At 37.8% G+C, this 14,559-nt stretch overlaps 4 protein-coding genes across 8 annotated transcripts; 2 read left to right on the forward strand and 2 right to left on the reverse strand.

Moving 5' to 3' along the window:
• The first annotated feature begins 221 nt into the window (after positions 1-221).
• LOC123681878 (arylphorin subunit alpha-like) lies at positions 222-4,798 on the forward strand. The gene is made up of 6 exons (XM_045620216.1): positions 222-362; positions 1,656-1,829; positions 1,888-2,027; positions 2,080-2,916; positions 3,004-3,743; positions 3,798-4,798. Exons 2-6 carry the CDS (start codon positions 1,718-1,720, stop codon positions 4,723-4,725), a joined length of 2,757 nt encoding a protein of 918 aa, XP_045476172.1. The 5' UTR covers positions 222-362; positions 1,656-1,717; the 3' UTR covers positions 4,726-4,798.
• A 2,523-nt stretch (positions 4,799-7,321) lies between these two features.
• LOC123681886 (arylphorin subunit alpha-like) lies at positions 7,322-11,730 on the forward strand. The gene is made up of 5 exons (XM_045620232.1): positions 7,322-7,811; positions 8,163-8,296; positions 9,516-10,358; positions 10,420-11,192; positions 11,313-11,730. The coding sequence occupies exons 1-5, from the start codon at positions 7,376-7,378 to the stop codon at positions 11,677-11,679; spliced, it is 2,553 nt and encodes an 850-aa protein (XP_045476188.1). The 5' UTR covers positions 7,322-7,375; the 3' UTR covers positions 11,680-11,730.
• A 218-nt stretch (positions 11,731-11,948) lies between these two features.
• LOC123681888 (group XIIA secretory phospholipase A2) lies at positions 11,949-13,261 on the reverse strand. Of its 2 annotated transcripts, XM_045620235.1 has the most exons (4): positions 13,100-13,256; positions 12,806-13,042; positions 12,509-12,751; positions 11,949-12,158 (listed from the first exon to the last, which is right to left on the reverse strand). In XM_045620235.1, exons 2-4 carry the CDS (start codon positions 13,035-13,037, stop codon positions 12,004-12,006), a joined length of 630 nt encoding a protein of 209 aa, XP_045476191.1. In that variant the 5' UTR covers positions 13,038-13,042; positions 13,100-13,256; the 3' UTR covers positions 11,949-12,003. The 2 variants fall into 2 exon arrangements, with proteins under 2 accessions (XP_045476191.1, XP_045476190.1); XM_045620234.1 differs by having other exon boundaries at positions 12,509-13,042; positions 13,100-13,261.
• A 146-nt stretch (positions 13,262-13,407) lies between these two features.
• LOC123681889 (glutaredoxin-C4-like) lies at positions 13,408-14,523 on the reverse strand. 4 transcript variants are annotated; one of them, XM_045620236.1, is made up of 4 exons: positions 14,354-14,523; positions 13,838-13,989; positions 13,682-13,786; positions 13,408-13,623 (listed from the first exon to the last, which is right to left on the reverse strand). In XM_045620236.1, the coding sequence occupies exons 2-4, from the start codon at positions 13,937-13,939 to the stop codon at positions 13,531-13,533; spliced, it is 300 nt and encodes a 99-aa protein (XP_045476192.1). In that variant the 5' UTR covers positions 13,940-13,989; positions 14,354-14,523; the 3' UTR covers positions 13,408-13,530. The 4 variants fall into 4 exon arrangements, with proteins under 4 accessions (XP_045476192.1, XP_045476194.1, XP_045476195.1 ...); XM_045620238.1 differs by having other exon boundaries at positions 13,838-13,986; positions 14,354-14,519; XM_045620239.1 differs by having other exon boundaries at positions 13,838-14,004; positions 14,354-14,519.
• Positions 14,524-14,559: the final 36 nt, after the last annotated feature.

The raw sequence follows: 14,559 nt of genomic DNA on the forward strand, positions 1-14,559 counted from the left end.
CGACTAGGTTGACTAAAAAAGTGTTTTTCAAACGTCTAAGAAATATCAAATTAGAGATATTTGAGCGAAAAGCATTTCAGCTGCAACAAACTCAGCCTGAAAAAGAAAATATGACGCAAGTATAATCTCAATTTAATCATAATAATTTGAGTTGAATCTAGGATGATCTTGCATCATCCAGAGCTTCAGATGAAGCATCATCCCAAAGAACTACCAGTAGATAATGTGCGGACCCAAAGACGTTTTCTAACTACTAAAAAGTCGATTCTAGTGATCAATATTTCCATGCATATGTGCGCTACAAAGTGTTATTCAAATTATGAAATTTTTGCATTCTATTATTGGAGCTACGTGACCTGAAGGTTGGTATTGTTATTTATGCATAAAAGGATAACGCGTCTGTAATTTTAATGAGTTAATAAATGATTAAAACGTTTTATCGGTAACTTGCAAAATTCCATTTTTAAACAGTTGTCAATGCATGAATATTGAAAATTCATACTTGCAGATAAGTGGACTGGAATAACTCCAAAAATAATAAATTTTTTTTTGAGGACGTTTTGTTTATTATAAAATTCAGATAAAGCCTAATTAAGATTGAATTGGTTCAATTATCTGATGTTAACCTGAAGTCAACCCAGGATAATATAGTTCATAATTTTTTGAAATATATAGGCAAAAATTCGTAAATAACGTCTTGCCAGTTCTTAAGCACAAATTCTAATTCCTCTACCTCTAAGTTTCGTCATTTTTAAAGGTTGAAAATTAAAACATCCCTGAAAACTATAAACTTTCCCATACTATTTAAAATACAATTTTAATGCCTCATTTGGGGGATATAGTTATGATGTCAATTGGATGGCACTTTCATTTCAGTTTTTATTTCTGAGTTACTCTCAATTCTCAATAAATAGAAACTGAAATAGTATACAGCTATAAAAAGGAAAACCAATGTGATAATGAATTACAAAGTAATATGGATTCAATATTTTTGATAATTCATTGTTAAAAGTCACCTCAAACCACTTTCAGATATCCAAGTTCTCAAAAACTTCACTTTTACGTTGGAAATTTGTGCAGTAAAACTGTCTGCGCGAAAATTTTAAGTACACGTCTCAGTTTAGTTTTTAGAATATTAAAACAGATTTTCAAACTTCCGATTGTTTCGAGGATTCAAACGATTCATAATTTTTTGTTAACCCGGACCTGGATTTTCAAGGCGGTTATTGCATGATATGTTTGGGCTCTCAATTAGGAACATATTTGCCAAATATGAAGAAAATATGCCGGGTGGTTCGTTTGATATGGCCTCAGAAAGAAACGGGCAAAATTCATGAAACACCCTGTATCTCGGCTACGAAGACAGTAACACCCAATAAATGGGGTATCTCCAGAACCTCCTTGCACCTGTGAAGTATTTCCGTTTCCCAATGAAACACCCTGTATCATTTGTCAATATTGGTATGTTCAATATTTCACCAAATAGTCATTGGAAATAATCAGAAATTACTAGTCCAAAAAATTTTAAATTAACCAAATCAATAGATCCCAACCCAATTTTGAATATAATTCGCGTAATGACTAAACAAACAACACCTAAAAAAAACAATTAAAGGAATCATTTCCAATAACAAATATCTCATTATCGGCAAAAGGTCAAAGATAAAAGCAAAACTCTCCGGGAGTTTCCAGCCAAAGTGTCGATTATAAAAACACGATGCACGTTCGAAGAAGCCAGATCAGTCAGCTCTTCAGACCTTCCAAGATGAAGGTGGCTATAGTACTCCTAGCTGTTCTGGCATGTGGCCTAGCACTTCCCAAGTACCAAGGTAAGTCGAAATAAATCCAAACTCTACTAAATACTTTCAAAACAACCGTTTTATCCAGGACCCCAAGTGCACCACGATGATGTCAAACAACAACACGTCTTCGATATTCTCAAATACATCAACAACCCTATGTACCACAAGGAGTTCTTGCAGATTGCTCAAAACTTCAATTTGGAATCTAACGCTCACCACTACAAGGTAAGATCGTAAGGTCATTTTAAAAGCACGACGTTAATAAATCTTTTTGTAGCAAGAAGTCTTCGAGCACTTCCTAGAATTACACAATCACGATGTTCTCTTGAAGAAAGGAGAAATTTTCTCGATTCTCAACGAAGACCACATGCAGCAGGCTAAGGCTTTGTTCAAACTGTTCTTCTACGCTGACAGTTACGAGGTCTTCCACCACACCGCTGTTTGGGCCCGTCACCATCTCAACGAAGGTCTGTTCCTCTACTCCTACAGTGTGGCAATAGTCCACAGGCCTGACACTCAAGGTTTGGTACTACCCCCCGTCTATGAATTATTCCCACACCACTTCTTCAACTCCGAGGTCATCCACAAGGCCTACAGGCTGAAGATGGCCCACCAAGATCATGGTAAACAGCAGGAACACTACACCATCCACGCTAACTACTCAGGCTCCTACTTAAACCTGGACCCAGAACAATCTCTGTCCTACTATTTGGAAGACGTAGGTCTCAACGCTTTCTACTTCTACTACCACATCTACTTCCCCTACTGGATGAATTCTGACGAATTCCATTTGAGCTACAACCGCGGTGAGCTCTTCTATCACGTTCACAAGCAACTTTATGCCAGATACCACTTGGAACGTCTATCACATGGACTTGGAGATATTGAGTACTTCAACTGGGATCTTCCTTTCAAGACTGGTTACTACCCTTCTTTGACCTACGCTAATGGATTACCTTTCCCTGAAAGGCCACACTTTGCCAACCTTAGGGAGTATCTTCACTACTACGGTCAGAGACTCTGTGATAGAAACGAACAGACTTTCGACTATACCAACGTTCAAACTTATGAACAGAGGATTAGGGAGGCCATCGACAGTGGTTTTGTTCACGACGTGAGTATAAATCTTTGATCTTTTTGATTAGAACTATATCAACCAAAATATGTTTAGATTACATCTTCTTATATAAAAATTTTCCAGCACGAAGGAAACAAACACCAGCTCTACACCGCAGAAGGCATCAACATCCTAGGAAACATAATCGAAGGCAATGCAGACTCTCCAAATTATCACTACTACGGTAGCTTCGTTAACACAGCTCGCCACCTGCTAGGTTACTCGAAACATCCTTTGAACCATCACAAATTGGCTCCCTCAGTCTTGGAACACTACTCCACCTCTCTTAGAGACCCTGCATTCTACCACATCTATAAGAAAGTGTTCCTGCTCATCGACCAATACAAACAGAACCTTCCCCATTACCACCAGAAGCACTTGTACCAAAGTGGACTCAAAATTGAAGACGTAGAGTTTGATAAATTGGTCACTTACTACGATCACTTCTGGTCCGATATCACCAATGGTTTGTTTGTTACTCCTGAGGAATTCGAAGAAGATTCCTTCAGAGTTAAGGTACATCAGTATCGTCTGAACCACAAGAACTTCAACTATAAGGTACATGTGAAGTCTGACAAGGCCCTCAAGGCTGCTGTCAGGGTATTCATTGGTCCCAAATTCGACGAGCATGGACGTCCATTGAAGTTGAGTCAGATCCACGACAAGGTTTTCCAAATCGACTACTTCACTCAAGATCTTAAAGTTGGGGACAATATGATCACCAGAAACTCAGCTGATTTTAACTGGTTCATCAAAGACTTACCTAGCTTCTTCGATGGCAAACACTCTGATGTATCTGAAATTCAGCATGGATTACCTTTGAGGTAAGTTTCAGTGTTTCATAATGTGGGCAGTGCTTCAGCAATAATTCTTTTTAGGTTCAAGCTACCTAGGGGAAGCGAAGAAGGCACCTCTTTCCAAGTTTACGTGATAGTTTACCCACACCTTGCCAACAAGAACGATCCTCACCAAGAAGCAGATGGTCTTCACCTCAAAAACTTCGTACCAGATGATAGTTTCGCACTTGGCTATCCTTTCGACCGTCCAACTGAGTATGAAGACGTTTACCATGTACCAAACGCTTATGTTAAACATGTCAAGATCTACCATCAAGTAAACCAAGACATTTTGCACGGAATCTCCCACGATAGTTCTTTGGAGCATGACGACGACGACGATGTCCATGTATACCAATTTGGCGATCACAACAACTACAAGAAGTTACACTACCAAGTAGAAAATAACGATGACCAACACACCGACAAATTACTTGAAAAGATACTTCACGAAGATGAGTTGCACAACAAGATGTACGCTAGGCCTACATCGGTTAAAAGTATGTTCCCAGTTCTGACCACGAAATATTCTTGGCCACAAGTTTATGCTCCCCAATACAAGAATTACCAACAAGTCAAAACTGGTAAGTACGAAGTTGATCAACTCCACGGTAATGTTGACAACCAAATCCAATACAAGAAGCAGAATGTCTACTATGAAGACCAAGTTAACGACAAATACCACAAGCAAGGTTTGAATGACCAAGTAGACGGCAAGTACCAAAACCACTATGGTGTTGATGACAACTTATACAGTGGAAAATACCAAAATCATGGATTTTATGTTGCCGATCAAGGTTTCAGCAAATATGGAAAATCTGGTGTATATGGCGGCAAATACAGCTATGGCAATGTATATGGTACCAAGGTCATCCCTTACCAAAATGAATACCAAGTGAAATATGGTTACGGTGATGACTACCAGACCAGCAGCGAAGAGCATCATGACCCTTTATACCATCATTATTGATAACTTGAGCGTGCACCAGATATTTCATTGTTTTTATACTATGAAAAAATTAATTAAATGAGATTTTTGCATATTTTATTGTTTTTTTCCGAATATTCCAAACCCAGTCTTGAACCCCAAACAATCGGTAAGCGATGTTAGAATAAACCATCCCAAATTTCACGAAAATTTTCAATACCTAACCTTTATGGGCTGTAAACAGAAATTTTCAAAGAAAATTCTGAAAATATTCTAGAGGCTGTCAATTTTCCTTGAGGCAAGATACGGACTTGAAACCTCAATATGTTCTAGCTCACATCCCGATGTATAAAAACGTTTATTTGAGGGGGCTATGACCAATATTTTAGGAGATATTATGGTTTTTGTGTAGAAATTCAATTTTTACGGTTTTTTTCCAAATTTCGAGTTCAAAATTCTCATAAACTGTGAGCTCTACTAAAAATCGGTGAGCGATGTGAAAATACACCATCCCAGGGGCGGATCCAGACGATGTTTAAGGGGGGGGCATAGAAAGTCACGGCTCATATAGGTTAGCAAAATAGCGGAAATTTTTGTTGGTACCTACTGGATCAAGTGTTTTTTCATAGAAAGATGGATTTTAGTAAATCATATCACATTCAGTTTCCAAAATTTTTGTAGGCAAAAACAAGTTAAAAAAAAATTTTCACATATTTCATAAATATATGTAAACCCATTTCATAAGAAAACTCAGGCGCAAGAAAGTATAAGGCGTATTAAAAAGATGACCATTATTTTTGCATGAAGAACAAGTCTTCAATTACCATAGTTAGAATGATCCAATTTCGGTCAAATATGTGCTATGTCGTTCGATAACTATATTTCCAAGTTAGCAGTTGTGCCTTAGGGGAACAGCTCTTCGTAGGTAATTCCCTGCCAATCCCACTAAACACACAGCAAAACCTTCCTGGCCGTTTCCGAAGGCTCACCGCGTTTCGACCACGACCGTTTTTGCTTGACGTTGTCAAGAATGATCCACTTTTCAAGATTCTGCAGTGATTCGCAGTGGAAATTCAGTCCATGCTGTTTTTTTGCGTTAGCTCGTGTGGTTTCCATACATCTAGCATCTTCTTGAGATCAGCCTTATGCAAATAGTGTTCCAAATAGTTTATTGTGCACTCTTAAGCTCTTGAGCAATCGAAATAGGACTCGATATGTCCATGCTTTTATCGATATTTTCAACAATTGCCCCTAAGGGCGCCGCTAGACTTTTTAGTGCCCCGGCGAAATTAAATTTCACCTCCCTGTTTTGGCTAATTTATCTGAATTTTCTTTGAAGGAGCCTCTGTTATTCCTTCTGGGCATCTTTTCAATTTTATATGAAATCGTATTTTTCAACTAAAAAAAGCATGACGCTCTCGTATAAATCTATAGCAAAAAAACGTCGTAGTTCTTAAAGGTGCAAAAAGTCTTGTTTTATTGACTGACTTTGCGCCCCTGCGATTTGGCGCCCCGGCAAAATGTCCGGTGTGCCGCTCCTGGCGGCGGCCCTGATTGGCCTTCCAGTACGTGGTGCATCTTTGATATCGAAATTACCGGAACGAAATCGACGAAACCAAAATTGCACTTGATTAGCTATTACAGTATCAGGTATTTTTGTCTTTATCTAAGAAAAACTTCAAAATATAGCGTATTTCCTTTTTGCTAGTGTCCATCTTTGTGGCGCACTCAAACTTAACTGAGTCTACCGATCACAAAACTGTCAAAATATTTTCGTATAGCGAAATCTCACCTTTTAACGCCATATAGTGAAACCTGATCGGACTTGTACAACGCGAGATACATATAACTAAAGCCAACTTTTGTAAAATAATGAATTCCTTTTTACTACACCTATTAAATAAAAACATATGATCAAATATTAAAAATTTAATAACAAATTTCAGTCTCCTATTTTTTTGACTAGCGTATCTTTGTATAATATTTTCAGCATTGGGACTGCTGCAAATGGTTCGCGAGGTCTGCGAAGGGGGGGCCATGGCCCCCCTCCTGTATCCGCCCCTGCACCATTCCCAATGAGCCGAATTCCATACTCAGCCGAAAATTTTTGTTCGAAAAATTTCACGAAAATTTTCAATACCTAACCCTTAAAAAAAACGAAAAATTAATTTTCTTTTTTTTCTCGCTCAAATTTTGTATTTTTTTCGTGAGTTTATAGGCTTTGCCTCAACTTAAACTAAAATTTCATTAAAATAAAATTAATTATTTAATTATTAACCTTTAACTCAAACTCAAATTTCAGGGATGTATCTGTATCATTTGCAAATAATCCCCTAATATGTCATCTTGAGGTTGATGAACTCCAAAAATCCTTGCCAATTCTCGACCCAACCAATCTGCTTACACCATTAGCAAGCAATACAAATATACAAACACCTTCCTTATCTACGCTTTATGCAGAATTAGACAGATTTTTTATCATTGTTATTCTCGAAAACTCTCCTAATTACTATTAGCGAAAGGAACTATAACCAGGGGGCGAAGGGTCAGCGTTGCTAGCATAAACAACCAGTCCTTATCTCTGGTTACGCAAATCTTCCAGGGTCTCCCGACAACAAGAAATATAGAGTATAAATTGAACTTCTTCCTAACACTATCGTTGCATTCTAGCCGTTCGTTTCTAGAGGCAAGTATGAGAGGTGCAACGCTCGTTTTGGGCCTTGTGGCCTGTGCTGCAGCCTTACAGTACCCCCAGAGCTTGAATTACGGACGTCAAGGTCTTGGCTACGATGACGACCTCTTAGGAGGCATATACAACCGTTTGCACGGGCCCTACAGTACCCAGTTCTACCAGAAGAGGTTTGGTCAAGGGTACTCAGGTCAGGACTACCAGAAGGCCAGCATCTATGATCAATTGGCGGACTCGGAGGAATACAGACCAATCAGCAACCCAAACGATGATCAGAACCAAAACCAGAGGCTTTACGGAGCGAACAAAGGTCTATACGATAAGTATTCCAGCAGTATCTACAACAAGTACCTGAACAAGTTCTACAACTACCTGAATAAACGGCAAGAGCAGTACAACACTGGTGTTGAAGAAGATGAACAAGAACCAGTCAAAAATGGTAAGTACTGAAACTTATTTTGAGGAGTTTCATTTTTGAACTGTTCCTAAGTGAGATATCCGTACTTCCTAAGACTATTGAGTATGTTGTGTCTTACAGAATCAGCAAGTTTTGAGAAACGCTGATTAAGTTTTTTTTCATTAATCAATCCAGTTTCGATAAGATTAATTATTCATATAATTCATAATCATCGCCCATCATTTCATAAAATATAAAAATACAAGAGGAAAAGTAATCACTACAAAATAGTTATCTGGAGTATACACTTATTGAAGCTAGAATATATGATCCCTTAACTATTAGAAATGTTTGAAAAAGAATCAAAATTAACCCCATTTCATACTTCTACAGTTAACAGTGAGCTAACGAAAAAACAACAACACGTCTACCAACTGGTTAGATTTATCAACAACCCTGTATACGACAAAGAATTTCTGAAGGTGTACAGCACGTTCAGCTTGGAGAAATATGCAGACAATTACAAGGTAAAGCACGAACTTTATCTCTTCTGAAACATAGTGTGATTATTTGTAAAATATGATCACTTAGACTTTCATATTGTCTCACAGGCAACTAACTTATTTTTTCGTGAAAGCCTAGTAACGGGTGTTTTTTTTTTCGAGGTATATAACTTTAAGTTGGCATTACTGTTCAAGATGGCGACCGATTCAACAGCTGTCAAGTGATTTATTCTCAGTTTGTTTTGGCAATTCATTATGAATAGACTCACGCCTGAACAACGCTTGCAAATAGTGCAATTTCATTTCGAAAATAATGGTTCTGTGCGGAATAAGTATCGCGCACTACGTCCATTTTATTTTGTTTAGCGATGAAGCGCACTTCTGGTTGAATGGCTACGTCAACAAACAAAACTGCCGCATTTGGAGTGAAGCTTATCCTCAAGTGTATGTCGAAATCCCGTTACATCCAGAAAAACTGACTGTTTGGTGCGTTTTATGGGCTGGTGGAATCATTGGACCAATGATGATGGAATCATTGGTCTGTACTTCTTCAAAAACGATGATGGCCAGAAAGTTACAGTCAATGGTGATCGGTATAGAGCCATGATTACTAACTTTTTCATTCCTGAATTGAACAACCATGATGTCCAGGAGCTGTGGTTCCAACAAGACGGCGCAACATGTCACACAGCTCGTGCCACAATCGATTTATTGAAAGACACGTTTGGTGACCGCCTAATTTCACGTTTTGGACCTGTGAATTAGCCTCCAAGATCTTGTGATTTAACACCGCTAGACTACATTCTGTGGGGCTATGTAAAATCATTGGTCTATGCGGATAAGCCACAAACCCATTTGGAAGACAACATTCGCCGATATACGGCCACAAATGTTGGAAAAAGTCATCGATAATTGGACGTCCAGATTGGACTACATCGGAGCCAGCCGTGGCGTTCATATGCCAGAAATCATATTTAAAATGTAATGCCACAAGATTATCTTGCGGATAAATAAAATTCATGTCAATCGAATAATCCATCGTTGTTTTATTGCAATTTAAAGTTCTATAGCTCTAAAAAAAACACACTTCATAATGCAACTAACTTCCTCAAAAATAAAATAAGATTACAAAAAAACACAAGGAATGAATATCACAAACTGGACTCGGTAGAGTAATGTATAAAATATTTTTATTGAATTAAGATTTCTCACGAAAACTAACTCCAATGTCTCCTTTCTTCAGACTGAAGCTTACGAAAGATTCATCCATCTTTGGAGGAACCAAGCCTACCTTCCCAAAGGTTCAATCTTTTCAGTGATGAACGACGAACACGTTAAGCAAGTCCAAGCACTGTTCGACCTCTTCTACACCGCTAAAGACTACGAAACCTTCTACAAGACAGCTGTATGGGCTCGCCAACACGTCAACGAAGGAATGTTCTTGTATACCTACTCTGTGGCCCTCGTACACAGGACAGACACTCAAGGACTGGCCCTTCCAGCCATCTACGAACTCAACCCTCAGTATTTCTTCAACTCTGAGGTCATACAGAAGGCTTACAAGCACAAGATGAGCCACTTTGGCGGTCTCAACACTGGCAAATCAGGAATCTACACCATCCGAACTGACTACTCCGGTAACTACCTGAACCTCAACCCTGAGCAGAGCCTTTCTTATTTTACTGAAGATGTTGGCATCAATGCTTTCTACTACTACTACAACCTGTATTTCCCCTACTGGATGGACTCTGACAAGTACCAACTGGACGAGAACCGTGGAGAGCTCTTCTACTACGTGCACCAACAGCTTTTGGCCAGGTACTACTTGGAGCGCCTCTCACATGGTATTGGAGGTTTCGACTTCTTCAACTGGGATGTTCCTTTTGAGACTGGGTACTACCCATCGCTGACCTACCCCAACGGTTTGGCTTTCAACGAGAGGCCTAACTTTGCGAACCTCCAAGAGTACTTCCATAACTATGGACACCGATGGTGCTTTGTTGGTAAATACGGATATGGATACACTTATGTCAACACCTACGAACAAAGGATTAGAGAAGCTATTGATCTTGGCTACGCTTACTCTGTGAGTACTTCATGACCATATCATTGACCATTCCTCATTAACTATGACCGTTATTCTGCAGCAAGATGGTCAAAGAGTAGATCTCTACAATCCCAAAGGGTTGAACATCTTAGCAAACATAATCGAAGGCAATGCAGACTCCCCTAACTACAGATACTACGGTAGCTACGTCAACTTTGCACGACACCTCCTTGGTTACTCCAAACAACCCTTGGACAACTTCTCCTTGGCTCCATCAGTCCTGGAACACTTCGAGACCTCTATGAGGGACCCAGCGTTCTACAAGCTCGCCAAGAAGATGTTGCTCCTATTCCAGAAGTACAAGGTCAACCTCCCTGAATACACCGAGAAAGACTTGTACTACCCTGGAGTAAAAGTTGATAGGTTGGAAGTAGAACCTTTGGTCACCTTCTACGAGCAGTTCCACACAGATATCACTAATGGTCTTACTGTAACACCTGATGAATACGAGTCTGATTCCACCTTCAGAGTGCAAGTTGAGCAGTACCGTTTGAACCACAAGAACTTCAACTACAAGGTTTATGTCGACTCTGAGTTAGAGGCCAAAGCTAATGTGAGGGTGTTCATCGGACCTAAATTTGATGAGCATGGACGTACCATCGACTTCTTGGAGAACCGCAACAACTTTGTGGAGCTTGATCAGTTCGTTTACAACCTAAAGTCAGGAGAGAATGTTATTGTAAGGAACTCTAGGGACTTCTTGTGGTTTGGAGGTGATAAGACTAGCTACTTGGACTTGTACAAACAAGCTATGACTGGAGACTTCCAGAAAGTCTATAAGGTGGATGACTTCATGAATGGTTTCCCTAGAAGGTGAATAACTTTAACTTCTTAACTAGTATTGTAGGTGTTTTTTTGCCACAATAAGGGTTTTCGACGATTTAAGAACTGCAGCATACCCTTAAAACATTCTATCTTCTATATTTCTTCCAGATACATGTTGCCTAGAGGTTCAGCAGAAGGTACCACATACCAAATTTACGTAATCGTATCCCCTTACAAGCCACAACAAAGCGAACAAACCCAAAAGTACTACCAAACCAGATACAACCAAGAGACTGTCTTCACTGCCAAACAGGTTGACAATGAGGATGCCTATGATAAGATGGAGCAATACAAGATGGTCAGGATCGATAGCTATCCTCTGGGATATCCCTTCGACCGTCCTGCCGAATTTCAACAGACCTATTTTGTGCCAAACGCTAAAATGATCGACGTGAAGGTGTACCACCAGGTTCTCAGAAGAGGCATTTTTGAGACTGAAGGTGATTTTGAAGAAAAACCCAAATATTTCATGTAATTTTTTATAAAATATGGACTGAATGATAGATCAATATAATTATGATTTTTATGAGCTTGTTTTATTCCATTACGTCTTTAACGGATTCCTATATGGATCCTTACTTCAGTAGCCACAGCTTATTTTAGTTAGTGTTAGCAATCTTGACGATATGGATAACCGAATCTTATTTTTGTCAAGGGTAAAACTAGATATCATTGTATACAGACTTTTTAGTCCTCATATAACTAGTATATAGGAAGATGGATAAAATAAATCAGACTTCTTAATAAAAAAAAAATCCAAAAAATATATTTCACCAAAAAAATTAAGTATTTATTTATATTACAATTCTTCTCCTGTTTGATATTTACGTTTTTTTCCTTCTTTCCAACCATAAGGTGCAGGACAAAAGCAAGCCTTTTTTTGAGCATCTAAATAAGACTTACATCCGAATGTTAGAGTTCCTGTGTACAACATTTTAGCTGCCCCTTTGCATGCTTGAAACAATAAATTGTTTTTAACTCGAGACCGTCAATGATGAAAGATTAACTAAACAGATTTTAACATGGACACCACAGGCTGAAGGAAGATAGGACAATCAAGGAAAAGTTGAAGAGCAGGGATTAAAAAAGAGATGGAAGATCGAGAATAGAGAAGAATGGCGGTTAGGAGTCGAAAAGCATCTTAGAATGCTACAAGCTGATGTATATAAAAGAACATCAATGTGAATTTAACAATGCTTTTGATCGATAATATTTTCCAAAAAATTTTCTTTAATTTTTCATTGCATAGCATAAACTTCCATTAACTTAATAGAAAATAAATAAGTCTTAACCATAAGTCTTACCTTTCACTGTTGAAATTCCACCAATAGTGTGTGTATAACTTTCACAATATTTGTACAGACATCTCTTAAATTCTAAATCACATAATTCCTTTTGTTTATTGCAAGTATCGTAGCAAATATCATGACTATTACAGCATTTTGTCATTTCACTAACAGGAAGATACTCTGCAGGGATGGACAATCCCAAAGATCCACATCCGTTAGCTTGAGGTACATGATTTCGATCAGGTCTAGGAGAAGCATCTGAAGATAAAAATTCTTTACAAGAATGACTTGCATAAATAAGGCCGTTTTTACCATTAGGACACTTGAAAATGCATTCTTCTTCTACAGCTGAATCGAACATATCAGTGAAAGTTTGGAATTTCTTGGCAATATTTGCAACATTTGAAAAGACGCTGTTGAAAGTATATTCAGCCGAAATAACGGCATCTCGCAAATTTCCCAAAATACTTGATCCATATCCAGAGTAAATGTATCCAATGAAGGTTAAAACGTAAATTGCAATTTTTCCAAACGGAATTTCCATATTCTCTAAAATTATTTAAAATAAATTGAGGTTAGGCTTCATTCTTACCTTTCCGGTATTACTTTCTGATAAGAATTATCTCTGTAATTAATAACTCCTAGACATATCCTAGTTTTTTTTAATGGATGTATTAAGTCATTTCCGTAAGTAAATTCTATTTAAAACCTCAACTGATGTGGGGTTCCAACATTTGAACACGTCTGTAATCATTGAAATTAATGGTCCATAGAGTATAAATTTATAAGTGAGGTATTCAATCTTGCAAGATTTTTCTAATATTATGTAAAACTGAATGAATGAGATTTCATTTTTTCTCTACTGAATTTGTGATGATTAGAGAAATGTAAGGGAAAAAAAAATTATGACAATATCATTACTTAAATGTTCTATTGATATTCATCTATAATTTACCTCCTATTAATAAACTTAATTGCAATCAAAAACACAATATTGAATCGTAGTATCTCAGTAGTTCAAGGCATTTTACACTTATTCAAAAGTATTTCTGCAGTTCTCCTTTTTCATAAAGAGCTTTAACATCAGATCCTCCACCAAGACATTCTCCGTTGACAAAAACTCGGGGGACCTAGAAAATTCAATTTCATAGTAATTGGAGAATATTGTCTGAACTTGAGAGCACTCACAGTCCTTGCGCCAGTTATCTGACCCAAAATAGTTTGGATTTCATCTCCATCATCACGGTTGTCCAATTCAACAGCAGTATAAGTTTTCTGAAGGCCATCGAACACCTGAAATATACATCGTTGAGAGGGAGTTTGTGTTATTGGGGACTAATTTACCTCCTTAGCCATTTTGCAGTATGGGCAGTAGCTTTTGGAGAAAATTACGACCTTGTCGCTGTCGATGATGTCTTTCACAGCTTTGGCTTTGTCTGCAGACATCTTGAGTGCTTTGTAGGGCTGGTATTGATATCCGTGAACGCAATAACCTTCTGGGAAATAACCGACTGGATTTGAATATTTTCTAATGAAATACGAAAATACTCCACAAATAAAGCAATAAAGAATGAAGCATTTCAAAAAGAATCCCATGTAAATGTAAATGTATATATAAGAAAATTTATTTTGTAGGGTTTTGACTTTTTTACTTACTAAAAATTGATGTAAGTGCACGGCGAATTTTGAAGGAAATTTTGAAAACTGTAAAAATTTAGAGGTTGTCACTCTGATGCGAATGACCGAAAATGACTAATATCGAAATATTGATAGAAGAATACTTGACTTTTTCAAATTAACAATGAAGTAACTGGAAAATTGAGGAAAACCCACTATTATATTGATTTGTGTTGAACTTACCCTGAATACGAGGTCAGATAGGCTTGAGAAAAGCGGAGGTTATAAAATTTTCATCGATGACCAACCCGTTATTAATGCTGACGTGTATCAGCAAACATACGGTGTAAACCACAAAACCTCATCAAATTTTCATCATAATAATTGAAATAACATGTTTGCGTCGACCGCAACTTCTACCAAAAAGCAGAAAAATATCTGACTTATCA

This window comes from Harmonia axyridis, chromosome 6 (genome assembly GCF_914767665.1).
Source record: "Harmonia axyridis chromosome 6, icHarAxyr1.1, whole genome shotgun sequence".
NCBI lineage: Eukaryota > Metazoa > Arthropoda > Insecta > Coleoptera > Coccinellidae > Harmonia > Harmonia axyridis.

Coding starts and splice junctions, on each gene's coding strand:
- LOC123681886 (XM_045620232.1), top strand. CDS start 7,376: ATGAGAGGTGCAACGCTCGTTTTGGGCCTTGTGGCCTGTGCTGCAGCC. Junction 7,812..8,162: donor ACAAGAACCAGTCAAAAATG/GTAAGTACTGAA, acceptor ATACTTCTACAG/TTAACAGTGAGCTAACGAAA. Junction 8,297..9,515: donor AATATGCAGACAATTACAAG/GTAAAGCACGAA, acceptor TCCTTTCTTCAG/ACTGAAGCTTACGAAAGATT.
- LOC123681878 (XM_045620216.1), top strand. CDS start 1,718: ATGCACGTTCGAAGAAGCCAGATCAGTCAGCTCTTCAGACCTTCCAAG. Junction 2,028..2,079: donor CTAACGCTCACCACTACAAG/GTAAGATCGTAA, acceptor ATCTTTTTGTAG/CAAGAAGTCTTCGAGCACTT. Junction 3,744..3,797: donor CAGCATGGATTACCTTTGAG/GTAAGTTTCAGT, acceptor AATTCTTTTTAG/GTTCAAGCTACCTAGGGGAA.
- LOC123681889 (XM_045620236.1), bottom strand. CDS start 13,939: ATGTCTGCAGACAAAGCCAAAGCTGTGAAAGACATCATCGACAGCGAC. Junction 13,787..13,837: donor ACTGCAAAATGGCTAAGGAG/GTAAATTAGTCC, acceptor TGTATATTTCAG/GTGTTCGATGGCCTTCAGAA. Junction 13,624..13,681: donor AGATAACTGGCGCAAGGACT/GTGAGTGCTCTC, acceptor TGAATTTTCTAG/GTCCCCCGAGTTTTTGTCAA.
- LOC123681888 (XM_045620234.1), bottom strand. CDS start 13,037: ATGGAAATTCCGTTTGGAAAAATTGCAATTTACGTTTTAACCTTCATT. Junction 12,159..12,508: donor TGGAATTTCAACAGTGAAAG/GTAAGACTTATG, acceptor TATTGTTTCAAG/CATGCAAAGGGGCAGCTAAA.